The sequence below is a fragment of the Sus scrofa genome, chromosome 2, assembly GCF_000003025.6.
Source record: "Sus scrofa isolate TJ Tabasco breed Duroc chromosome 2, Sscrofa11.1, whole genome shotgun sequence".
Lineage (NCBI taxonomy): Eukaryota > Metazoa > Chordata > Mammalia > Artiodactyla > Suidae > Sus > Sus scrofa.
This window is the reverse complement of record NC_010444.4, coordinates 67,965,840-67,993,370: the sequence shown is the minus strand read 5'-3', so window position 1 is coordinate 67,993,370 and position 27,531 is coordinate 67,965,840. Positions and strand designations below refer to the sequence as shown.

Below are 27,531 nucleotides of genomic sequence, written 5' to 3'. Positions count from 1 at the left end.
GGAACCATGAGGTTGCGGGTTCGGTCCCTACCCTTGCTCAGTGGGTTAACGATCCGGCGTTGCCGTGAGCTGTGGTGTAGGTTGCAGACGCGGCTTGGATCCCGCGTTGCTGTGGCTCTGGTGTGGGCCAGTGGCTACAGCTCTGATTAGACCCCTAGCCTGGGAACCTCCATATGCTGCGGGAGCGGCCCAAGAAATAGAAAAAAGACAAAAAAAAAATCTTTGTGGTCCTTCAAAACCACAATAAGATATCGCCTCCACCAGTCAGAATGCCCTCAATGAAAAGAACACAATAACAAGTGTTGGCAACATTGGGGAGAAATAAAAACCCCTCACACACCATTGATGGAACGTAAATTGGTGCAAGCACCGTGGAAAAAAATATGAAGGTTTCTCAAAAAACTAAAAATAGACTTCCATATGACCCAGCAATACCCAGGTGTATATCCCAAAACAAACAAATAAACAAACAAAAGGGCTAATTCAGAAGATACATGAACCCTCATGTTCATAGCGGCACAATTTACAATAGCCAAGACATGGAAACAACATAAGTCTCTATCAACAGATGAGTGGATAAAGAAGATGTGGTACATATGTACAATGGAAATTTACTCAGACATAAAAACAATGAGGGTGGCAGTTTGGGGTTAGTAGTTGCAAACTATTACATACAAAATGGATAAGCAATGAGGCCTGACTACAGTACAGGGAACTATATCCAATCTCTTAGGAGAAAACATGATGGAAGATAATATAAAAAGAATGTATATGCATGTGTGTGTATACTGGGTCATTTTGCTGTACAGTAGAAAGAGGCACAACATTGTAAATGAACTATGCTTCAATAAAAAATAAAATTTAAAAAAGAAAGTTTGCCATTTATGGCAACACAGATGGACTTGGAAGTCATTATGCAAGGGGAAATAAGTTAAAGACAGACAAGTACCATATAGGGAATCTAAAAAATACCAAAAAATAGTGAATAAAAAAAAGAAGCCTACTAATAGTTACAGAGAACAAATTAGTGGTTAAGCAGTAGGAAGAGGGGAGGGAGAAGGGCAACAGAGGGAGAAGGGGAAAAAGAGTTATATGTGATTATATGAACTCATGTGTGGGAAACTTAATTTTTGTCTTTTTATCTTTTTAGGACCTCACATGCGGCATATGGAGGTTCCCAGGCTAGGGGTCTAATCGGAGCTATAGCTGCCAGCCTATGCCAGAGCCACAGCAATGCCGGATCTGAGCTGCATCTGTGACCTATACCACAGCTCACAGCAACGCTGGATCCTCAACCCACTGAGCGAGGCCAGGAACTGAACCTGAAACCTCACGGTTCCTAGTTGGATTCGTTTCCAATGCGCCATGTCAGGAACTCCGATGTGTGGGAAACTTTTGAAAATTATAATGCACTACAGAGTTTAAAGATTTTTCATTCAATAAAAAAAAATTATCATTCTCAGGACACATCCAAGTCCAATTACATCAGAATACCTGGTGGTAGGACACAGTTGTCAGTATTTTCATGCTTCCCAGATAATGTCAATAAAAGCCAAGGCTAAGAAAGGGTAACATATCCTTACATATAACCTGTATTCATGCAATTAATAAATAGAAATTACTATGATAAATACTCAAGAGCTGTGGAAAAGATGTATATTTTAAATATATATAAAAAGAGTTGTTCATCTTTCTAGGATGCTTGGGCCACCAATGATAGCCTACAGATTATCCATAGATATAATAATATTAAATCGTGCAGTGATTGTGATATAAAAAAAATCCAGGAAAACTCACCAAGTCCATTTAAAGACAAAAAAATAAGAATCAATTTTCAGGTGTTAAGGAAGGAGAAGAGTGAAGGGCATAAGAGCTACAAAAAATATATATGTTAGAGTTCCCTTCGTGGGGCAGCAGAAACAAATCTGACTAGGAACCATGAGGTTGTGATCCCTGGTCTCGTTCAGTGGGTTAAGGATCTGGTGTTGCTGTGAGCTGTGGTGTAGGCTGCAGATGCAGCTGGGATCTGGCATTGATGTGGCGTAGGCCGGTAGCTATAGCTCCTAGAGTGGGATTCCATGTGCCTTGGGTGTGGCCCTAAAAAGACAAAAGACCAAAAAAGACCAAAAAAAAAAAAAAAAGGATGTGATGACAGAGGTAGGATGTGCAGGTCTACATATTTAGTTTTCTGTATTTTCCAACCTACCTTCCAAATGGGTGATCCAGGTACTGAGGTTAGATTGTTTTGCTGAGAAACCTCCTCATGGCTCTTTTGATGTCTCTGTTCCTCAGACTGTAGATGAAGGGGTTCAGCATGGGGGTGACCATGGTGTACATCACTGAGGCCACTGCATCTTTCCTGGGAGAATGGGAGATGGCTGAGCTGAGATACACCCCAAGGCCTGTTCCATAAAATAAACAAACAACGGCCAGGTGAGACCCACAGGTGGAGAAGGCTTTGTACCTCCCACCTGATGAGGGAACTCTCAAAATGGAGGAAACTATTTTATAGTAAGAGAAAAAGATTGCTGAAAAAGGAATAGCACCAAAAAGGGCACCAACAAAATACATGGCTATGTTATTGGTGGAAGCGTCAGAACAGGCTAGCTTGAGGAGTTGAGAAGGGTCACAGAAGAAATTGGAAATTTCCATATCCTTCAAGCAGGTGTGTTGCAACACAATCCAATTGTGCACCTGGGAATCCAAAAGGCTGATGAAAAAAGACACCAAAACTAAGAAGCAACAGAGAGGTGGGTTCATGATGACAGGGTAGTGCAGTGGGTGACAGATGGCCACAAACCGGTCATAGGCCATTGCAGTCAGAAGAGTACCATCCATATAGCCGAAAAGGATGAAAGCAGACATCTGTGTCAGGCAGCCAGCATAGGAGATGACTCTGCTGTGAGTTTGGATGTTCACAATCATCCTGGGGACAGTGGTGGAGACGAAACCCATGTCAGCCAAGGACAGGTTGCAGAGGAAGAAGTACATGGGGGTGTGGAGGTGGGGGTCGGAGGTGACAGCCAGGATGATGAGCAGGTTCCCCAACATGGTGACCAGGTACATGGACAGGAACAGGACAAAGAGGAAGGGCTGTAGTTCTGGATCATCTGAGAATCCCAGGAGGAAGAATTCTGAGAGAGTTGTTAGATTTCCAGGTTTATGTCTTAGACAGATTTTTAAAAAGAAAAGACAGGTTAGTAGATAGAAACTATAGAATTTGGGATGGTTAATCAATGAGGTCCTGTTGTATAGCACAGGGAACTATATCCAGTCACTTGTGACAGAACATCATGAAAAATATTACGAGAAAAAGAATATATGTATATATGTACGTATATATATATATATATACATCTGGGTCACTTTGCTGTGACATAACATTATAAATCAACTATAATAAAAAATGTTTACAAAGAAAAGGGGGTTGGGGAAAAAAGGAAATAAATAACTGGGAACCCATCACTGGCACACAGTGCATATTCTAAATGCAAGCAATTCATTTGTAAGGTCATACACCTTAGTACTTTCAGCAGTATTTCTCAGTGTGACACATTCTATTGGTTTAGATCTGTATCCTAACTGGTTTTAGTTTTTCTATAGATACTGACTTTACAGAATCTTTACTAGACAGTAACAGAAGAGCAAGATTATTAGAGCTGGAGTTCCCATCGTGGCACAGCGGAAACAAATCCGACTAGGAACCATGAGGTTAAAGGTTCAATCCTTGGTCTTGCTCATTGGGGTAAGGATACAGCATTGCTGTGAGCTGTGGTATAGGTCACAGACATGGCTCACATATAGGCCACCAGCTGTAGCTCTGATTGGACCCCTAGCCTGGGAACCTCCACTTGCCACAGGTGCAGCCCCCCAAAAAAAAATACTTGGGAATACACCTGACCAAGGAGGCAGAGGACCTATATGCCAAGAACTATAAAACATAATTAAGGAAATTAAAGAAGATGTAAAGAAATGGAAAGATATTCCATGTTCCTGGATTGGAAAAATTAATATTGTAAAAATGGCCATACTACCCAAAGCAATCTACAGATTCAATGCAATCCCTATCAAATTACCCATGACATTTTTCACAGAACTAGAACAAACAATCCAAAAATATATATGGAACTACAAAAAAAAAAAAAAAAAAAAAAAAAAAACAGAAAAAAAAGCAATCCTGAGAAAAAAAAACCAAGAAGGAGGCATAAGTCTCCCAGACTTCAGGCAATATTGCAAAGCCACAGTCATCAAGACAATGTGGTACTGGTACCAAAACAGACAGACAGACAAATAGAACAGAATAGAGAATGCAGAAATAAACTCTGACACCTATGGTCAATTAATCTTTGACCAAGGAAGACAGAACATAAAATGGGATAAAGACAGTCTATTCAATAAGTCTTACTGGGAAACCTGGACAGCTGCATGCAAAGTAATGAAACTAGAACACACCCTCCACCATGCACAAAAATAAACTTAAAATGGCTGAAAGACCTAAATATAAGACAAGACACCATCAAACCCCTGGAAGAAAACATAGGCAAAACATTCTCTGACATCAACCTCATGAATATTTTCTCAGGTCAGTCTCCCAAAGCAACAGAAAAAAGAGCAAAAATAAACCAATGGAACCTAATAAAACTGACAAGGTTTTGCACAGCAAAGGAAACCAAAAAGAAAACAAAAAGACTACTTACAGAATGGGAGAAAATAGTTTCAAATGATGCAACTGACCAGGGACTAATCTCTAAAATATAAAGGCAACTTATACAACGCAACAGCAAAAAAGCCAACAACCCAATTGAAAGATGGGCAAATGACCTTATAGACATTTCTCCAAGGAGGATATACAGATGGCCAACAAGCACTTAAAACAATGCTTGTTTCAAGCTTGCATTGCTTATTAGAGCAATGTAAATCAAAACTGCCGCAAGATACCTCCTCACACCAGTCGGAATGGCCATTATTAATAAGTCCACAAATAACAAGTGCTGGAGGGAGTGTGGAAAAGAGGGAACCCTCCTGCACTGTTGGTGGGAATGTAAGCTGGTACAATCACTATGGAGAAGAGTATGGAGGAATCTTAAGAGAACTATACATAGAACTACCATACAACCCAGCAATCCCACTCTTGGGCATATAACCAGGCAAAACTCTACCTAAAAAAGACACATGCACCCACATGTTCATTGCAGCTCTATTTACAATAGCCAAGACATGGAAACAACTCAAATGTCCACGGACAGATGACTGGATTAGGAAGAAGTGGTATATATACACAATGGACTACTACTCAGCCATAAAAAAGAACAAAATAATACCATTTGCAGCAACATGGATGGAACTAGAGACTCTCATCCTGAGTGAAGTAAGTCAGGAAGAGAAAGACAAATACCATATGATATAACTCATATCTGGTATCTAATATACAGCACAAATGAATCTTTCTTTCCACAGAAAAAAAAATCATGAACTTGGAGAATAGACTTGTGTTTGACTGGGGGGAGGGGGAAGGGGAGGGGGAGGGACTGGAAGGGACTGGGAGCTTGGGGTTAATGGATGCAAACTATTGCTCTTGGAATGGATTAACAATGAGATCCTGCTGTGTAGCACTGAGATCTATGTCTAGATACTTACAACGCAGCACGACAATGGGAGAAAAAATTATGTATACATGTATGTGTAACTGTCCCCATGCTGTACAGTGGGGAAAAAAAGTGTGTTGGGGAAATAACAATAAAAAATAAATTAATAAAAAAAACAAAAAAGTAAAAATAAATTTGGAGTTTCCATCGTGGCTCAGCAGAAACAAATCTGACTAGCATCCTTGAGGACTCAGGTTTGATCCCTGGCCTTGCTCAGTGGGTTAAGGATCTGGCATTGCCATGAGCTGTGGTGTAGGCTGCAGATGCAGCTTGGATCCCACGTTGCTGTGACTGTGGTGTAGGCCAGCAGCTGCAGCTCTGATTCAGCCCCTAACCTGGAACCCTCCATATGCCGGGGGTGCAGCCCTAGAAAGATAAAAGCCAAAAAAAAAAAAAAAAAACCCAAACCCTCTATTTACACTTGAGGAATTTAGCACCGGGGAGGTCCCATGGCCAGGAGTAAGACCCAGCCTTCTCAAGCCTAAGCTAAGAGGTTTTCACCTCAATCCTTCCTGACACAGGGATTGTAGTTATCACACTTCTGCTACCTGAAGTTACTTCTGGTTCATTATTTCGGCAGATCACTAGATGATTGAATTGAGAAAAATGCAAAATAGACCAATTAAATGCATCTAGAGGTTTCTTTATCTATAAATTAAGATCATAATTGAAGCTACTTAATAAGACTATTGTAAAAAAGTTTTTAAAATCCTTTATATTGCTTAGACTAGTGGTTCTTCAATCCAGTTGATCAATATATTTATGTGTAATGATTAAAGAAAAAAAAACAGAGTTCCCATTGTGGCTCAGCAGGTTAAGAACTAGACCTAGGGTCCATGAGGATGTGGGTTGGATCCCTGGCCTCGTTCAGTGGGTTAAGGATCCTGTGTTGCTACAGCCTGTGGCATAGTTCACAGGTGCAGCCTGAGTCCAATGTGGCTGTGGCTGTGGTGTAGACCTGTAGCTACAGCTCTGATTTAACCCCTAGCCTGGGAACTTCCATATGCTGCAGCTGTGGCCCTAAAAAGAAAAACAAACAAACAAAAAACAGATACCCTGGTCTTGAACTTAGAACTAGTTTTCAGGATATCTACACATACATTTCTTGGTCATCCTAATGGGCAGCTGAGGCTGAGAAATACTGCATTAGAATACTGCCGAACACTTAGAAAATGCTCCATTAATATTCCCTGTTAGCACTATTATCAACACCCACCACTTTTTTTTTTTTTTTTTTGGCTGAACTGAAGATTACAGAAGTTCCCAGGCCAGATATTGAACCTAAACTGCAGTAGTGTCAATGCCAACTCCTTAACCACTAGGCCACCAGGGAACTCCCAGCCACCACCAATTTTAAATATGTAAATGTATAATAAGAATTGCTTCATATATCATATTTTATAGAGATTTGAAACATTACTGATAAAATTGGACTACTTGGTCAATTCCATTCCCCTGCATACCTGTCCCCTAAAAGCAACAAGTGTCATGAAGTTCATGGGTATATTTTCTTGTTGGTGTGTCCATAATGTTAACATTGATTTATGCATCCATAACCAGCTTTCTTAAAAGCTTACCTAAACAGTATACTACACAACTCTCTCTGAAATGTACTTTTTTTTTTTTTTTTTTTAATGGCCACACATAAGGAAAGTCCTGGGCCAGGGACTGAATCTGAGCCACCGCTGCAACCTATGCCTCAACTACAGCAATGCCAGATCCTTAAGCCCACCACACTGGGCCAGGGATCCAACCCACACCTCCACAGTGACCTGAGGCACTGAAGTCAGATTCTTAACCCACTGTGCCACAGCAGGAACTCCTGAAATGTACTTCTTGACTACAATTTTGTGGTCAAGTCTCCTTGTGAAGTACATGCAACTACCTCATTTTCCTGATGAACATCGTTATGTAAGGAAAGAAAACATTTTATTCAAGTTATAGGTTTATGCATTTTAATGTAAATTTAATTCAAAATACGTATTTAACATATTTAAAATGTAACGCTATAAAGTGTAAAATATTTTAATTATATTGAATGTTCTTTTTATATTATATATTTCATACTTATTTATTTATATCAGGTTCTTCATACAACAATCTTATGAAAATTCAACACCTCTCTCCACAGCACACAAGTACAAATCTGTATATATAGGTGATTGAAGAAAAGTTGTTCAATTTCTATCAATCAATGCATGTTCAGTTTTAATAATATTACTTACCTATATTTATCTCAATGAAAAATCAACTGTATCCTCTTTTATTAAGGTATCATTTGAAAATATCTTTAAAGTCTGCCTTGTGATAATTATTCCGTGATAGCGCCATTTGACATTTGCATCTTGTATAGGAAAATCTTCTCACCCTTAGATTTTAAAACTGCACGGAAACACATGCGTACTCATAGAAAATCCTATAATCTACCATGAGAGTGCCATTATGGCCCCTGTAAACCATTGCCTCATTTCCCCTAATTCACAAGTGCTCTCACTGAACCATAAGAGGATACATCAATCCTTTTACTTTCATTTCACAACTAGGACCAAAGTAGTATGGAAAAAAGACTCTAATTAGCTACAGTGGAGGTGACTGAGAGCTGGTGCAGGAATAAGCACATCGATGCTTGAGTCCTGGGCCTTTCATCCCCTATGTGAGGGGTGTGTGTAAATCTCTCCTCCTCTCTGGGCTTCTCTTCCTTCTTGGAAGTGGAGAGTCTAATGCTCAGCTCTATGCCATGTATGGTATCTAGGGAAGTTCAGAACACAATGAATGTTTAGTCATTTTTAATAAAGAATTTCAATCACTATTGAGATAATGTGCTTAATAATTAAATACAATCTCAACTATTTAATAATGTTTTGTGGATTATACAGCACAGAGGTCAAAATCTTTCCTGTCTTAGGGCACTGGAGCATGGATGACATGAAATCCTAAAATGTGTCTCAGCTCAGGAAATAACATCGTTCTCTTCTTTTCTGAATCTCAACCCCCTACAAAATTTATGAAAATCTCTACAACGGCTTTTCAATAACTGGAAGTTGCACCTGCTATTAAATGAAAAATAATAGGTCTCAGAGAAAGTTCATGACCTCAACACAAACAAGCATTATTTTATTTTGCTTCTAGTTCTCTAGAACTTTGTGAATAGAGAAAACACTGGCATGAATGGCGCACTATTTGAATATGGCAATTTGAAGCCATATTACCAAACCATTGTTTCTATGAAAAAGAGAAGTATCTCTTCTATGCTTAACTGGGCATTTTTTTATTCTTGATACCTCTTTTGTTCCAGTAAGTTATAGGCTCTAGAAAATCAGAAATGGGAGTTCCCGTCGTGGCGCAGTGGTTGACGAATCTGACTAGGAACCATGAGGTTGCGGGTTCGGTCCCTGCCCTTGCTCAGTGGGTTAAGGATCCGGCGTTGCCGTGAGCTGTGGTGTAGGTTGCAGACGCGGCTCGGATCCCGCGTTGCTGTGGCTCTGGCGTAGGCCGGTGGCTACAGCTCCGATTCAACCCCTAGCCTGGGAACCTCCATATGCTGCGGGAGCGGCCCAAGAAATAGCAACAACAACAACAACAACAACAACAACAACAAAAAGACAAAAGACAAAAAAAAAAAAAGAAAATCAGAAATGAATGGGAGTCAGTCATTTCTCTTCATATATAAAGAATGTACTTGTAGAAACAAAAACAAAAACAAAATGTCCTGTCAGGGTTGGAGGGAAGCCATACATAAATAAGGTCACCAGGTATTTAAGTCAATGACAAGAGAATTAGCCCTTTCATTGGTAACAAAATACCTAAAATTTATTTTGCCCTTTCACTATGCATCCATCACATATGCATTGCATAAAGAGCATCGATTATGATTTCATCCTTACTCAGTAGATTTATATCAACTAGGAGTCGATTCAGCTGAAAATCATTAAGTCTTAGAGGTACTAAGAAAATGTCACATAACACAATAACAGTAAGTGATGCACACAGGATTCAAATTTATCAGTCACCGAGTGCCATAACTAAATTTCACTGTTTCCAGACCTTCTGAAAGTTTTAAGCAGAGGGACAGAGGTTTAATTAGCCACAGATGCATCTGAAGTATGTTGTTTAAATATTCAGTGTTTAAAAACATTGTCTAAAGTTAGTTTTTTAAAACAAGTACTTTTTTTTTTTCTTTTTAGGGCCACATTTGTGGCATATGGAAGTTCGCAGGCTCAGAATTGGATCAGAGCTGCAGCTGCCCGCCTTCACCACAGCCACAGCAATGCTGGATCCGAGCTGCATCTGCAACCTATGCTGCAGCTTGAGGCAATGCTGAATCCTTAACCCACTGAGCAAGATTAGGGATTAAACCCATGTCCTCATGGACACTATATGCAATTCTTAACCCCCGAGCCACAATGGGAACTCCCTAAAGTGAGTATATTGTTTTAAATGGGGTCCTGGGACTTTATGTCTCCATTTTTGATTGAATAGGCTGATTATATAATGGAGGAGACAATGGACAGTTGAAACATAATGCAGGAATAGGGTCAAGATGAAATCTTCTCTGATTTATTCTGTGATCTCAGCCACACTTCCCACAGTCCATGCAGTAAGTGCTAGGTACTGCCCTCCATGATGTCCTCCAGAAAACTCCAAAAGGAAGGGCATAGTGATCAGAGAGTCTCTGGTTGGCATGACAGGGAAGTGACATGGTGTTTGGGTTGGTGGGTGGAAACCTGCCCAGTTTCTCTGTGTCTGGAGTCAGTCTGCCCAGAATGACTGGCTTCAAACCTGGATTCAGCCCTTTCTAACACACAACCTGGCTCTGGTCAAATGCTGGGCTCTTTTCCTCTTAGTAAAATAAAAATGATGTTCCCATTTGTGGCTCTGCCAGTTAAGGACCCAACATAGTCTCTGTGAGGATGTGGTGTGATCCCTGGCCTCACTCAGTGGGTTAAGGATCCAGCAAGATGTAGGTTGCAGGTGTGGCTCAGATCTGATGTTGCGGTGTCTGTGGTATGGATCTGTGCTGTAGCTCTGATTCAACCCCCAGCCCAGGGACTTCTATATGCTGCAGTTGCGACTGTAAAATAAATAAATATAATAATAATGAATTGCAGTTATAGCTTGGGAAAGATTATGCATGTGAAATCAAACTAGATTCATAAAATGTACCTCTGAACTTGGCACTTAGGAAGCCCTCAACAACAGTAGATGATACTATTATAGTTAACATCATCCTCATCATTGCTTTCATGACCCCTTGAAATGCTTAGGGAGACGTTTAGAAAGAACCCCTTGCCACTGCGTTTGGGGAAATACCAGCCAGAGCCAGTGGGGATGGAGGCAGAGCTCACAATGAGAGCTCTCCAACCCTCCAAAAATAATAATATAATTGTTCTAGGTCTTGGAACTGAAATTTTGTATATCGCTATCCTTCTTTCTATCTATCTCAGCTTGTTGTGGAAGAAATCATGCTCCTAACCATCCCTCCATCAATCACTCTCTCCCCTCAGCACTTACTGGGTTGGGCTGCATCTCGGCTGGACCATGACCAAGGAGTACAGATTCACTGCCCTCTCCTGCCTGGTGTGTGATGAAGCCTCAGGATCCCTCCCCAGGACTGGCAGGAAGACAGACTCAGGCTGGGAACCACTGATGCAGTTGCTGGTAAAGGGAGGAGACAACAGGTGTTGAGCCACACTGTTAAAACTGGGAAACTAAAGTGAGTAAAGCCCTCTCCAGATATATGCAATGGTGTGACCTTTGGGCTCAATGCACAAAGCTCTTAATTGGCTAATTGGTTCATGTTGCATCAATCTCTGGAGACTTGCTAATATTAAAGGAAGAGGAATAACAATAAAATAAATATCTTGGGAGGTTCTGAGTCCTTCTTCTACTCAGGAGGAAATTCAACTGTACTCCTTAGTTTTTACTTCCAACTTGTGTGATCTTAACATAAAATTCAGACCTCACCCCCCCATGTAACCCCTCAATATGGGATTTGATATCTGTAATTCTACTGTGTTAAACATGAGATCTATGAAGCATTAGGTGTTCTATACCAGAGTGTAATACTATTTTCATTTACTCAGTAAATTGTCTCTAAAGATAACTTTTCTTTTTTGGCCATGACCACAGCATGCAGAAGTTCCAGGGCCAGGGATTGAACCCGTGCTGCAGTTGAAACCTGACCCACAACAGTGACAACACTGAATCCTTAACCAATTATGCCACCAGGGAACTAAGAGTAATTTCTTATTTTCATTTCCTTAGCCTTTATTTGGGTTGGCATCTGATATGATGGAGATTTACAGGGATATTTACTACTTAGGTTGTGTCTTCAGTTCTAAGGGTTTTCTCTAATTGAATTACATTGACATATTAGAAAACTATTGACTTTAACATATTTATTTGGTAAACAACATTTTATTTAATTATTTCAGAGGGCTATCTGGAAGGTTGCAATCAAGTTGTCTGCTCATGGCTTGACTGGTAGGGACCCACTTCTAAAACTATGCAAGAGCCTATGAGTCATTGTGTTTTGAAGTAAAAGACTTCCTTTTATCCTCCAGGCCTCTCCTCGGTCTCAAAAGTCTGTCTCAAGCATTACTGTTTATGATATATTGTTATAACTAAAATGTAGTTAAAACAGACTCCATGATTTTATGCCCTTTCTTGGTCCATGAACTTACTCCAAACAGCTTTTCACAAATGATTACTTTCTTGCTTAATTGCATTCTTTTACTAATGATTATTTTCTAGTGAGAGTTATATTGAACCTGGTGTTTTCTTTTCCTTTGAAACACTCCCTGTAACACCCCCTTCCTTTTGTGAGCAGTCTTCACTGAAGAGAGAAAGTCAAGGTGCAATAACACCAAAGACCATCAGAAATTGTCACCGGACCACCTGACTCTGGCCTTCATGTCTTTGAAATGATCTCTGAAGGGAGAAGAATGCAGGCATCTCAATCCTTATCAATAGCCCTGTTTTTTTCTGAGCTAAACATATAAAACATCTTGGTATCCCCTCTCAAGGGAGGACACAGTCTTGACGGCCTTAGCCTGCTATGGCCTCCTTTGCCTGGCAAAGCAATAAAGCAGTTCTTTCTGCTTTATCCAAAACTCCATCTCTGAGACTTAACTGGTGCCTGTGTACAGAATCCGATTTTGGCTCCACTTCCAAGGTCACTCACAAGGCTCTGGTAAGAGTCATGTGTTCACTGGCTATTGTCCAGAGTATCCCCTCATCTCATTGACACATGGCCTCCTGGTGAGGAAGTTGGGGTCCACTCTCATGAGAAACTGAGAGAGTAAGAGAGAGGCAGCAAGAATAAAACCAGATTTCTTTTCACTCTATTCCCTGAAGCAGCTTCCCAACATTTCCTCCAGATCTTCATTGTTGGAAGGGAATCATGATGTCCAGCCCATAATCAATGGCAGAAAAATATACAAGGCATGAAAACCAGGAGTTGGGATTTGTGAGAGCATCTCAGATACTGCCCACCACATAGGTCTCATCTGCTATAAGAACTTTGTGCTCCAAGCACTTAGAGTCTCAAGTCATGAGCATCTGCTTTTCAGCATAGTCACAAATCCACCTAACCACTATCCACATTCTCAACAAAAATTCCCTGGAGACAGGTTAGCAAATGGGTAGAACTTCCTCTCCATTGGGTACTTCTGCAGACTCCACTCTACTGCTCTGGTTGCACAGTGTCAAGTAGACCCCCTGGTTTCTGATGAACTTGGAGAGCCCCTCCACCAATGTCAGGCAAATTTGCAGCCATTCCATGTACAAATTGAACAAATGTGCCCAGTGTTTCTGATTTATGCTAACTAGAGAAGAATTAACTCACTCCAGAGTAGATTTCCTTTAGATTTCTCTGTATTCTCAGCTCTTGAAGACTTTTACATGTGGTTTCGGCTTATCTGTTCCTTTCTAGTAAATAAAGTGGGATATATTTAGATATTGGTATGATGTAACCTTCCTAATTTTATCCACACAGACTCTGACTTGAGACTTCTCTGCTGACAAATGCAGCATTTAATTGTTATTTAACGATACTCTTAGGACAGTGGAGTTGAGAGAAACAGAGACCAGAGCAGTGAGAACTCAAGCAGGTTTATTGACCAACAGAGTGGCCAGGAGCGCTGAGCAAAGAGAATTCAGTCTCCTTGCTATTGCGGAAAGGGCTTTTTTATAGTTATGGATTCATGTGATGGATCACATAGTCTCAAGGTAAAAGGGGAAGGGGACTTGGGAGACTGGGATGGAGAATTTAGGTCATTAAGTAAAAATTTTAACAGCCCCTTTGACTCTGTTTATTTTGAAGTTTAACAGCTCCATAAATTATCTTGTTCCTGGGGGTATCATCCATTCTGGAGTCTTTTATCTGTTGGTTAGGTCAGCTGAAATTGTGTCTGGAGCCGTGGTGCAGTTTTGATGATGTGGTTGTTTTATGTCCTCCATTTGGTATTCTCCCTCCAGATTATAGATACCACCTAACAGATATGAAGAAAACTTGAACATAAACCAAATCAAGTTGGTTATGTAGGAAAGGATGTTACTTACCTGTGTGGAAAATTGACAGAGGATGTTTTTAGGGGAGAGCAGGTGGCATATATGGATATGACCATGAGCGGGAGAGACGGGGTGTTGAGGCATTTAAAGTAATTGGCCTGTAGCAAAAACGTATTACTAAACTTATGTCATAATAGTGAGTAGAAGGAGGAAATATTATGGTAAATAATAAAGATGAGTTTATAGGGCATAGGATATGAACACCAAAGGTAGTTATGATTGTGTCATAAACTGTAAACTATGCTTTTTTTTTCACAATTCCCCCTCCCATAGTGAGTATCCTTGTCCAAATGGTTTGGAGAGTGGAGGTAGGTGTTGGCATGGTTTAAAGTACTTGGACAGTAGCAAAAATTATAATAAACTGAAGTCTTGGTGAAACTGAGACAGAATATTAACTCAGGTAGTCAGTGTAGGAGCATGGGCTTTGATGCATTCTTTGATATGGCTGTTGATGAACATTTGTGGCTTAAGGGCTCCAGGGCATAACATCCCCACAGGCCTTGTTTACTGTAGGGAGTGTACCTGCTCAGATGGACACTAATCCCTAATCCCCTATGACTCAGATTCCAGGAAGAAAAGGACAAAGAAACTGTGAGGCTTACCAGACTTAAGGGACATTCCCACACCTAAGACCCTACTGGACAAGGACTGATATAGGAAACTGAACAAGCCCAATGGGATAAAAACCACATCTTTCTAGACCCCACGTTGGTAAAACCCCCCATCTTTAAGGAATAAAAACCCCTATAGGACAGCAGAGAAAGGGGGCTTTTCTCCCCCCTCTCAGCAACCCTGGAAGCTATTTGCTTACATTTATTTATTTATTTATTTATTTTGTCTTTTTTCCTTTTCTAGGGCCGCTTCCCATGGCATATGGAGGTTCCTAGGCTAGGGGTCGAATCAGAGCTATTTGCTTTCCTTTAATAAAGACTTTTCTTGCTTGCTTCCTGTGTGTTTGCTGAGTCAATTCTTTGACTGCCTTGAAGAAGAACCCGGATTCTGGGATCATCCTTCCAGTATAAAAACCACACTCCGTCTCTGGTGGGACTCAAAACCAGCCAAAACTCAGATTGAGACACAAATCCACAGGCTGGGACTTGAACACACTGTCTTTTAATTCTCATCTAGCATCAGGATTTAGTGAAGCTCAGGTCCTTTTGTCTTGGCACAGAAAGAATCCAGCCAGAGGCAAAGTGGCAGGCAAAGAATGAGTTCATTGGCATAGAATGCTTGTGAGACAGGCAAACAGGGCAAGTGAGAAGGTTCTGCCCCAGGACCCAGAGGACATTATTTTTAGAAACAAGAGTGGGGAGGGGAGAACAGCTTCTTCCTCATTCTTGTGCAGAATTCAAGGTTTACATCATTGGTTCCCCTTTGAACTTTAACCAAGACTGTGATTTAACACAGTGATTTAACCAGGACTGTCTTGGTGCTATGTATATAAGTAATAGGGTGGTGATATATACTAAAATATGGTAATTCATCTCAGGTTTCAGTAGAATGCCCCCCTGTCCCTAGCTTTCCCCTTTCACCTATAGTGCTATCTTGCTACATGCAAGAATGTTACATTTCAAGGACTCTTGACTTCATGTAACAAGATTCAGACCCCATTTCTATTGTCTTGTGTTTTAACTATCAGGCTTTGTAGTTTGAGTATGCCTGGTGCTTAGATGAACTGGTCTTCCATCAGTATAGAGTAGATTGTCGCTAGGTTACTGGATTCTTTTCCTGGATGAGCATTAGCTTACAGCAGTTTTCCAAACTCCCTTAAAATTCACTTTCTTTCCTTAAATCTCTAGCGGGATTTTAAAATTGACAATTGAATTATCCCACTCTATCCCTATTGATAACATAGTGCATAGAGGGGATCAGATATTAGGGATAAAAAAATGAGTGTAGGAGACATGGAATATATAAAATATAGATATTGGTGTTTACATAGTAAATTAGTGAGTTGTTTTATGCTTTTCCAAATTCCTCCTCACATGTGAGTACTCTTTTTTTTGTTTTTTGTCTTTTTTGCCTTTTCTAAGGCCACTCTTGTGGCATATGGAGGTTCCCAGGCTAGGGGTCGAATTAGAGCTGTAGCCGCCAGCCTACACCACAGCCACAGCAACATGGGATCTAAGCTGTGTTTGCAACCTACACCACAGTTCATGGCAATGCCTGATCCTTAACCCACTGAGTAAGGCCAGGGATCGAACCTAGAACCTCATGGTTCCTAGTCAGATTCATTCACCACTGTGCCACGATGGGAACTCCTTATTTATTTATTTTTAAAGATGCCCCTTGAAGATCACAGTAGATGACTGTTTCTCCTAAATTCATAAAGACAGAGAAACATAAGTGAAATGAAAAAGCTGAGGAACTGTACCCAATTAAAAGAACAAGAAAAATCCCCTGAGAGAACAAGCAATGAAACAGACCACTCTAGTCTACCAGACTCCAAGTCCAAAAAGGAGGTAATAGGGAGTTGGTGCTATGGCTCACCTTAGTGAAACTGACTAGTATTCAGGGGACACAGGTTCATTCCCCTGCCTTGCTCAGTGGGTTAAGGATCCGCTGTTACCATGAGCTGTGGTGTAGGTCACAGGCATGGCCAGGATCCCATGTTCCCGTGGCTGTGGTATAGGCCAGTAGCTATAATTCTGATTTGACCCATATCCCGGGAAGTTCCATATGCCACAGGTGTGGCCCTAAAATGAAAAAAAAAGAGGTAATAAAGATGTTAAAGGAATTAAGAAAGACTATCACTAGAATTATAAGTCACTGTAAAAAGGAACTAGAAAATAAAAAGTAACCAATAAAAATTAAACATTTCAATTGCTGAAATAAAAACAAGATTAAAAGCAGTGAATACCAAACTAAATAATTCAGAAGAATGGATAACTGATCTAGAAGATGGAATAGTGGAAATAACCCAATGAAAATAGCAAAAAGAAAGATAAATGAAAAAAAAGTGAAAGCAATATATGAGATCTATGGGATATTATAAAGCATGCCAACCTGTGCATAATAGGGGTTTTGGAAGGAGAAGAAAGATAAAATAGGATAAAATATGCATTTGATAATAATATATCAAAATGTTGAGGAGGATGTTGAGAAGAAAAGGAACCCTCCTACACTGTTGGTGGGAATGTAAATTGGTACAACCACTATGGAAAACAGTATATAGGTTCTTCAGAAAACTAAATATAGAACAACCAAATGATCCAGTAATCCCACTCCTGGGCAGATATCCAGACAAAAATAAAATTCAAAAAGATATCGCACCCCTACACTCATAGCATCACTATGCACATAGCCAAGACATAGAAGCAACCTAAATATCCATTGGCAGATGAACAGATTAAGAAGATGTGGTACATGTATACAATGGAATACTACTCAGTCATAACAAAGAAAAAAACAATGCCATTTTCAGCATCATGGTTACAACTACAGATTCTCATACTAAGTGAAGTAAGTCAGAAAGAGAAAGAAATATACCATATGATATCACTTATCTGTAGAATATAAAATATGGCAAAAATGAACCTATCTACCAAACAGAGACTCAAAGATATAGAGAACAGACTTGTGGTTGCTAAGGTGAGGGGGAGTGGGATGGATTGGGAGTTTGGGGTTAGTAGATGAAAACTATTACACTTAGAATAGACAAATAATGAGGTCCTACTCTATAGCACAGGGAATTATATTCAGTCACTTGGAATAGCCCATGATGGAGGATAATATAAGAAAGGGAATGTATACAAATATATGTATGCCTGGTCACTTTGCTGTACAGCCAAAATTGGCACATGGTAAATCAATTATACTTAAAAAAAATTTTAACGTATTTGGAGAAATTATAGCTGAAAACTTCACAAAACTAAATAAGGAAACAGATATCCAGGTATAGGAAGAACAGAGGGTCTTAAACAAAATGAACTTAAAGACACCCACACTAAGACATATCATAATTAAAATGGCAAAAGCTAAAGGTAAAGAGAGGATTTTAAATGCAGCAAGAGAAAAACAAAGTTACTAGGGTACTTCCATAAGGCTATCAGCTGATTTCTCTAGAAAAACACAATAGACCAGAAGGGAAAGGAATGATGCATTCAAAATCCTGAAAGGGAAAAACCTGAAACCTAGGGTACTCTAGCTACCAAGACTATCAATTAGAATAAATAGAAAAAGAATTTCTCAGACAATTGAAAACTAAAAGAATACAAAAATACTAAATATAACCTATAAGAAATATTGAAAGTTCTTCTCTAAATAGAAAAGAAGCAAGAACTATAAAGAAAGGGAAAAACACAGTAGGAAAGGCGAATATATAAAAGGATTGAGGATCACTTTAAAAGCCCATACATAGATTAAAAAACAATCAAAAACTTCTGTAAAAGCTATTATAACTGGAATTATAACTACAAAAAGATAAGCATAAAGATGTAAAATAGATATCAAAATCACAAAATGGGAGGATAAAAAAAGTAGATCTTTTAGAATATGTTTGAACTTATATATGACTATCAGTCTAAGGCAAATACATATAGTTATGGGTTAACATACTTGAAAATCAAGGCAACCACAAGTCATAAACATATAATAGATTCATAAAAGCCAAAAAGAAAGGAACTCAAGCATAACACGAAAGAAACCACCAAACCATCAAACCACAAAGGTAATACAAAAAGAAGAAAGGAATAAAGAATAAATACAAAATCAACCTGAAAACAAGGTTTAAGATGCTAATAAACACATATTTATCAATAATTACTTTAAATGTCAGGAGACCAAATGCTCCATCCAAAGATATGGAGTGGCAGATTGGATTAAAAAACAAGAATCTACAATATGCTGCCTATATAGACTCACTTTTTTGTTTTGTTTTGTTTTGTTTTTGGTCTTTTTAGGGTCACACCTGTGGCATATGGAAGTTCCCAGGTTAGGAGTTGAATTGGAGCTACAGTGGCTGCCCCACTCTGCAGCCACAGCAACTCAGGATCTGAGAGGAATCTGCGACCTACACCACAGCTCACAGCAGTGCCAGATCCTTGTACCACTGAGTGAGGCCAGTGATCAAAACTGCATCCTCATGGATACTAGTCGAGTTCTTTACTGCTGAGTCATGATGGGAGCTTGATAGACACACATGGATTGAATGTGAGGAGATGGAGAAAGATATTTCATACAAATGGAAAAGACCAGAAAGCAGGGGTAGCAATACTCATATCAGAAAAACAGACTTTAAAACAAAGTCTATAAAGAAACAAAGAAAGATGTTATATAATGATAAAGGGATCAATTCAAGAAGATGATATTACACTTGTTAACATACATGCAACCAATAGTGGAAGACCTCAATATATAAAACAAATACTAGAAGACATAGTATTTCTTCTAATACAAAGGAATACAATAATAGTAGGAGAGTTTAATACCCCAATGACATCAATGGAGAGGTCATCCAGAAAGAAAATTGATAAGGCAACAGAGATCTTAAGTGACACAATAGAACAGTTGGATTTAATTTATATCTAAAAGACATTACATTTTGAAAAACAGAATAAACATTTTTTTAAGTATACATGGAACATTCTCTACAATAGACCACATAGGATACAAAGGAAACAAAGAACATTTTTTACATTAAGACCACTAGGATACAAAGAAGTAATCTCAGGCATCCAGGGCAAAATACAGTTAATGTTAAATTCATTTATTGGAACTATATCAACCTCAAAGAAAATGAAAAGAATATATACATTTATTGATTTCTTAACATGTGAAAATATTATCTGTTTACTCCTAGAATGTTTAAGGTCATATGTCATTAAAAATAAAGAATTAGAATGGGTGAGAGTTAAAAAAAATACTGGTCCACAAAACTATAAACAAAAAGAGCTGCAAAAAAAAAGATATAAATTTTAAGTATATAAAAAGAGAATGTTCCTCTTTCCAGGATCCTTTGCGCATCAGTGATAAACTGCAATATAACCATAGATACAGTAAGAGTCAGTCACACAGTAATTAAGATATACAAAGGATCTCAGAACTCTCCCCAAGTCTAATTAAGAAATACCAAAAGAAGCAATACTCAGGGGCAAAGCAAGAAGAGATGTGAAGGCCACGGGAGCTACAAAGATGATGTGATGAAAGAGGTAGTGTTTGCTGGTCTACATGTTTAGTTTTTCTGCATTTCCCAACCGACCTTCCAAATGGGTGGCAAAATTACTTAGATTGGCTGAGCAAATTTCCCATGGCCCTTTTGATGTCTCTGTTCCTCAAACTGTAGATGAAGGGATTCAGCATGGGGGTGACCACGGTGTACATCACCGAGGCAACTGCATCCTTCCTGGGAGAAAGGGAGACAACTGAGCTGAGGTACACCCAAAGGCCTGTTCCATAAAATAAGCAAACAACTGCCATGTGAGAGCCACAGGTGGAGAAGGCCTTATACTTCTGACCTAATGAAGGCACTCTCAGAATGGAGGAAAGAATTTTACAGTAAGAGAAAAAGATCCCTGAGATAGGGAGAAAACCAAAAATGGCACCAACAAAATACACGATAATGTTACTGGTGAAAATGTCAGAACAGGCAAGATTGAGGAGTCGAGAAGGGTCACAGAAGAAATTAGGAATTTTCACATCCTTGAAACAGGTAAGTTGTAGCACAATCCAGTTGTGCACCTGGGAGTCCAAAAGGCTGATCAAAAAAGACATCAAAACTAAGAAGCAGCAGAGGCGTGGATGCATGATGACCGGGTAGTGCAGTGGGTAACAGATGGCCACAAACCTGTCATAGGCCATCACAGACAGAAGCATACAATCCATACTTCCAAAAAGGATGAAAATAGACATCTGTGTCAGGCAGCCTGCCAAGGAGATGACTCTGCTGTGAGTTTGGATGTTTATAATCATCTTGGGGATGGTGGCAGAGACAAAACCCACATCAGCCAAGGACAGGTTGCAGAGGAAGAAGTACATGGGGGTGTGGAGGTGGGAGTCAGAGGCAACAGCCATGATGATGAGCAGGTTCCCCAACATGGTGACCAGGTACATGGATAGGAACAGCCCAAGGAGGAAGGGCTGCAGTTCTGGATCATCTGAGAGACCCAGGAGCAAGAATTCTGAGACACTTGTGAGGTTCTGATGTTCTCTGTAGCTTGGATGCTTTGGGGAAAAGAGGATTGGAAAAAATAAAATAAGTAAATGTCATGCAGCACTGTGTACATATTTTGGATATAAGCAATTAATTTGTATGGCCATACACTTTAGTACCTCCAATAATAATATTCCCCAGTATGACAAATTCTATCTGCTTGAACTGTACCCTCATTGGTTTCTGTTTAGTCACCTCATTCTACACACACTTATCTTATAGACACTGGAATGAAGGGTAAAGAGAAGCAAGAATATTGTAGATAACGTAGCTGTGATCAGAGTTCTCCTGTGGTGCAGCATGTTAGGGATCCAGGGTTTCACTATAGTGACTTGTGTTGCTGCTGTGGTGTGTGTTTGACCCCCGGACCAGGAATAACAACAAAAAAAGAGAAAGAGATAGAAAGAAGGAGACAAAATAGAGCCATTATCTCAGTAAAAGATAGCCTACATTTTAGAAAAAATATAGAATGATATATTCCATTCCTACTTTAATAAAAATATATAATACAAATTTCAATATATTATGACATAGTTATATAAACCTTATTTTATTCAAATACAATTCCATATATTTCCTTTAGCTAGAATGTTTATAAATACGCTATAAAACACAACACTATGGAGTTCCCTGTAGCACAATGGGTTAAGGATCAGGTGTTGTCACTGCAGCGGCTCAGGTTGCTTCTGTGATGCAGGTTCAATTCCTGGCCCAGGAACTTCCATATACTGAAGATGCAGCAATTTGAAAAAATCACAACACTGTGTAAACTGTATTCTAAATTAAAATTGAATGTTCATAATGAGAAAACATTTTTGGCCAAGGCCACAGCATGCAAAAATTCCCACGTCAGGGTTTGAACCTGTACCACAGCAGTGGCAACACTGGATCCTTAATTCACTGAGCCACCAGGGACCTCTAGAAAACATTTTTATGTGATAAATACCTTTATGAGTTTATCATTCTTTGCTTTTCTCTAGTCACTCAATAAAAATAAGTTTCTCAAATATGAGAGGTATATTTTAAAAGTTATTTACCATATACTTCATATCTTTGGCTTTGCTGGACTCAAATTTTGATAAGTATGAACATAATCATACAGCATGATGACTACCAAGATGGGGTTAATATACAGAATTTCTTTTTTTTTTTTTCCTTTTCACACCTGCAGCACCACACCTGCAGCATATGAAAGTTTCCAGGCTAGGGGTCAAATCAGAGCTGCAACCACAAGCTTATGCCACAGCCACAGCAATGCTGGATCCGAGCCACTTCTGTGACCTATGCCTCAGCCTGCAGCAATGCTGGACCGTTGACCCACTGAGCAATGCCAGGGCTTGAACTCTCATCCTCATGCATATCAGTCAGGTACTTAACCTGTTGAGCCACAATGGGAACTCCAGAATTTCTGTCAATGATTAAACAATAATAAATTTTAAGGGAGTTCCCATCGTGGTGCAGTGGAAATGAATCCGACTAAGTACCATGAGGTTGTGGGTTTGATCCCTGGCCTCACTTAGTGGATTAAGGATCTGGCGTTGCTGTGGTTGTAGTGTAGGCCATCGGCTGTAGCTCCCATTCGATCCCTAGCCTGGGGACCTCCAAATGCCATGGGTACAGCCCCCCCCAAAAGTAATAATATTAATAATAAAAGGAGTTCCCGTCATGGATCAGTGGTTAACAAATCCTACTAGGAACCATGTGGTTGCTGGTTTGATCCCTGGCCTTGCTCAGTGGGTTAAGGATCTGACATTGCAGTGAGCTGTGGTTGTAGGTGGCAGATGTGGCTCAGATCCCGTGTTGCTGTGGCTGTGGCTTAGGCCAGCAGCTACAGCTCCAATTAGAGCCCTAGCCTGGGAACCTCCACATGCTGCAGGTGCAGCCCTAAAAAGACAAAAAGACAAAAAAAATTTTTTAAGAAATACCTTTGAAATGTTTGATTTTATATGAGTTTATTTCAATCCAGTACAATCTCAGTAAACTATCTAGTGTGAGAAACCACTCTTTATTTTTTAGACTCTATTCTGTAGTGGCCTGATAATACTACTTCATTATTTTGAGGTTTTTTTCCAGTTCATTGAATTATAATTGACAAAATTGCATATTTATATTGTACAGCGTGATGATTGCTTTAAGATGTACAAAATAATGATTTAATACTCAGACATTGTGAATGATTATTATAATCAAGTTAATTAACATATCCATCAGCTCACATTGTTACTATTTGTGTTTCTGTGTTAGGTGGAAACACTTAACCAGATCTCTCTTGGCAGATTTCAAGAATACAATACAGAATCATTGACTATTATCACCATGCTGTATATTAGATTATCAGAACTTATTCACCTTATACCTGAAAGTTTGTACAATTTGATCAAATTTCCCCTCTACCTCTACCCCTTTCCTTTTATAACTACAATTCTAATCTGTGGTTCTCTGAATTTGATTTACTTAGATTCCGCACATAATTGAGATCATGTATTATTTTCGTGTCTGGTCTATTTCAATAAGCATGACATCCTCCAGTTCCATCTATGTTGTCACAAATGGTAGGATCTCTTTCTTTTATGACTAATAATCCATTGAATATATATACACACACACACACAGCACATCTTTATCCACTAATCTGTCACCAGACACTTGGATACTTCATGTTGTCACTATTATGAATAATATTGCAGTGAACATGGGAGTGCAGCTATCTCTGAGGTACTGATTTCATTTCCTTTGGACATGCAATCTGAGGTGGGTTGTTGGATGATACAGAAGATCTATATTAATTAGTAGCAGTTTTTATTTTTTTAGGAAGCTCCATTCTGTTTTTGGTCAAGGCTGTGCCAATATTCATTCCCATCAACCAAGTGCAAGGGTTTCCTTTCCTCCACATCCTCCAGAACATGTATTGTCATTGGTTTTCTTGACAGTAACCATCCTAACAGATGAGAGGTGGTATTTGACTGGAGCTTTGACTTTTTTCCTGAGATTAGTGATGGTAAGCACAATTTCATAAACCAGGTAGTTTTGTTTTCCTGGCCATAAATCTTTTATTAACAGTTGAGAAGTTCAGCATGAGGGGTGGTCCCAGAGCCAGGTCAGTATGCATCCTCTTGCATCAGGTAACAGATTTTCATGTCCAACCTTCCTGATATATATACATGTATACGTTTGTACATATAAACAAAAGTAAAATGTCCTCTCATGGATGTAGGAAAACCATAATACCAGATCACCAGAAATTCAAATCTAATAAGAATTAGCCTTATCATTATTACCAAAAAAGCATATAAAATTTATTTTGCACCTTTTTGTGCATCCATCACATAGTTATTACATAGAGAACATCCATTCTTTGTTTAGTCCTAATTAAGAGGAGTTGTGTCAATGAGGCATTAACTCAGTTGACAATCCTATGTCTCAGACCTGGAGATTGCCCTGAGATTGAGGGAGCACACAGAATTCAAAATGAAGTTGTCAGTCTCCGAGTCCCACACACTAAATTTATTTCCAGACTTTCTGAATGTTTAGGCAAAGGTACAGAGGTCTAATCATAAATACATCTGAGGTATATTTTCTCAATGTTTTCATTTTCTTGAGCAGGAGTGAGCACAAAGACTCTGACTTATGTCTCCTTTTTGATTGAGTGGGCTGATTATGAGGATGGATGAGGAAGTGAACACTCAAAGTAAAACCAGGAGCAAGATCAGCAGAGAGATCTACCCGTAAATTTCCAGTGCCAATTCTTTCTGTGACTTTACCTGTATCTCATACAACTTTCCTGTAGCTGATGTGGAAAATGTTCCCTATTGCCCTTCACTATTTGCTCCAGAAAACTCCAAAGGGAAGGGCATCGTGAGCAGTGAATCTCTGCCAGGACTGACCTGGAAGTGACATGACTCTGGGTGGGCAGGGGGAAGTCTGCCAAGATGCCCTGTGCCTGGAGTCAGTCTGCCCAGAACCTGGTTTCTATACTTTCTAACTCATGACCTGGAACAAGCCACATCAAATGCTGTGCTCCTTTCCTCTTATTAGAAGAATAATGATGATGTCTGCCCTTGTAGTTTGGGAGAAGTTATGCACATGAAATCAAACAAGTTATATAAAACACATACCCTAAAGCCTTGTACTTAGGAATCACTTGAAAAGAATACATGATGCATCTTTAATGGCATCTTCCTCCTCATTCTTATTGATTTCATGATCACTTGACATTTTTAGGAGGAAGTTTAGAAAGACCCAAGTGCTGCTATGGTGGGGAGATGCCAGCCAGAGGCAGAGCCAGTGAGAGTGGATGCAGAACTCAGAAGAGAGTTCTCACATCCCAACCAGAACCAAGAATATAAATTTCATAGGACTTTATTATGAAATGTTTTACATTGGTACACTCTCGGCTTTCTACCACAATTATCATGTTTATTCTCCTGAGGAGGGAATAATCATCCTAACAGTCCATCTTTCTTTTCTTTTTTAAATTTATATATATTTTTTAAATTATTGTACTTGATTTATGATGTTCTGTACAGCAAAGTGACCCAATTATACGTATTCATACATTCTTTTTCTTACATTATCCTCCATCATGTTCCATCACAAGTGATTGGATATAACTCCCTGTGCTTTACAGCAGGATCTCATTGCTTATCCACTAAAAATGCAATAATTTGCATCTACTAACTACAAACTCCCAGTCCATTCTACTCCCTCCACCTTGGCAACCACCTAAGAGTCTCTCTTTCAATCATGGGCTTACTCAACACTTACTGGGCTGGGTTGCATCTGTGCTGGACCATGAACAAGGAGTACAGATTCACTGCCCCCCTCCTGCCTGGTGTGTGAAGAAGTCTCGGAATTTGCAGGAAGACATCGGGCTGGGAACTTCAAATGCAGGTGCCCACAAATGGAAGAGACACAGATAAAGAACCACACTATTAGAACTGGCAAACTGATAGGCAGGCAGCAGCAATTATGCACAGTGGTGTGACCTGAGGGCTCAGTGCACAAAACTCTGAATTAGCCAATGAGCCCATGTGGTCCCAGTCTCTGGAGACCTTCTAATATTAATGGGAGAGGAAAAATAAAAGTGAATGTCTTTGGAAGGGTCTTGTTTCTTCCTCTTTTTCAGGAGGAAATTCAACTGTACTCTTTAGATTTTACTTCCAAGTTACAGGATCGCAACATAAATTAAGACTTTTTAGTGTATGTGTATAAATGAATCACTTTACTGTGCCCCTGAAACTAATGCAACATTGTAAATCAAGTATACTCCAATATGAAATTAATACTAAATGAAATTGAAAAAAACGTCAGCCTTTAAAAAGTCTAACCACTTAATGTGTGATTTTGATATCTATAAATCCACTATATTAAGCATGAAATCTATAGAGCCTTAGGTGTTCTATATGAAGCCTGTGATACTCTTTCCTTTTTCTCATTTGATTCTAAGGATAATTTCTTATTTTCATTTCCTTAGCCCTTGCTCAGTGTGGCATCTTATATGATTGTGATTTATAGGATTTTGTTTGTTTGCATATTTAAATTAGTCTTCTAAATTTTTGTTCTAATTGAATTATAGTGGCCTATTATAAAACTATTGATCTTTACATATTAATTTTATAACTGATATTTTACTAACTAGTTCAGAGTGCACCTCATAATGTTGCAATCAAGGTGTCAGCCAGGGATGTGGGGACTGAAGGCTTGATTAGGACCATGTACGAGGTAACTCTCAGGTAGGATTCACATGTAAACAGGATATTGTCCAGAGGATTCCTATGGTTCATCAACACATGGGCCTTTTGATGGTCATAGATGGCATCTATCAATCTAAACAACCCAAAGCAAGAGAGAGGCAAGGAGAAGAAAGCCAGATTTATTTTTTACTCAATTCCCAGAAATGACACCCCAATATTTCTTCCACATTCTTATTGTTGGAAACAAGTCACTATGTCCATCTCACACTCAGTGAGAGGGAAATACACAAGGGCATGAAAACCAGGAGTTGGAATTATTGAGAGTATCTCAGATGCTGCCATCCACACAGGCACCATCCTATATCAGGACATTGGCTCCAAGCACAGACTCAGGTCCTGTTCATTTGCAAATTCATAATCCCGAATTCATTGCACCACCTGATCTCAATAAAAAATCCCTGGTAGAGTTCCT

The 27,531-nt window shown here is 39.3% G+C and overlaps 2 protein-coding genes across 2 annotated transcripts; both read right to left on the bottom strand.

Moving 5' to 3' along the window:
* LOC110259764 (olfactory receptor 18-like) lies at positions 2,236 to 3,183 on the bottom strand. Its single transcript, XM_021085511.1, has one exon. It carries the CDS (start codon positions 3,064 to 3,066, stop codon positions 2,236 to 2,238), a length of 831 nt encoding a protein of 276 aa, XP_020941170.1. The 5' UTR covers positions 3,067 to 3,183.
* Positions 20,436 to 21,368, bottom strand: LOC110259647 (olfactory receptor 18-like). Its single transcript, XM_021085132.1, has one exon. The coding sequence runs from the start codon at positions 21,264 to 21,266 to the stop codon at positions 20,436 to 20,438; it is 831 nt and encodes a 276-aa protein (XP_020940791.1). The 5' UTR covers positions 21,267 to 21,368.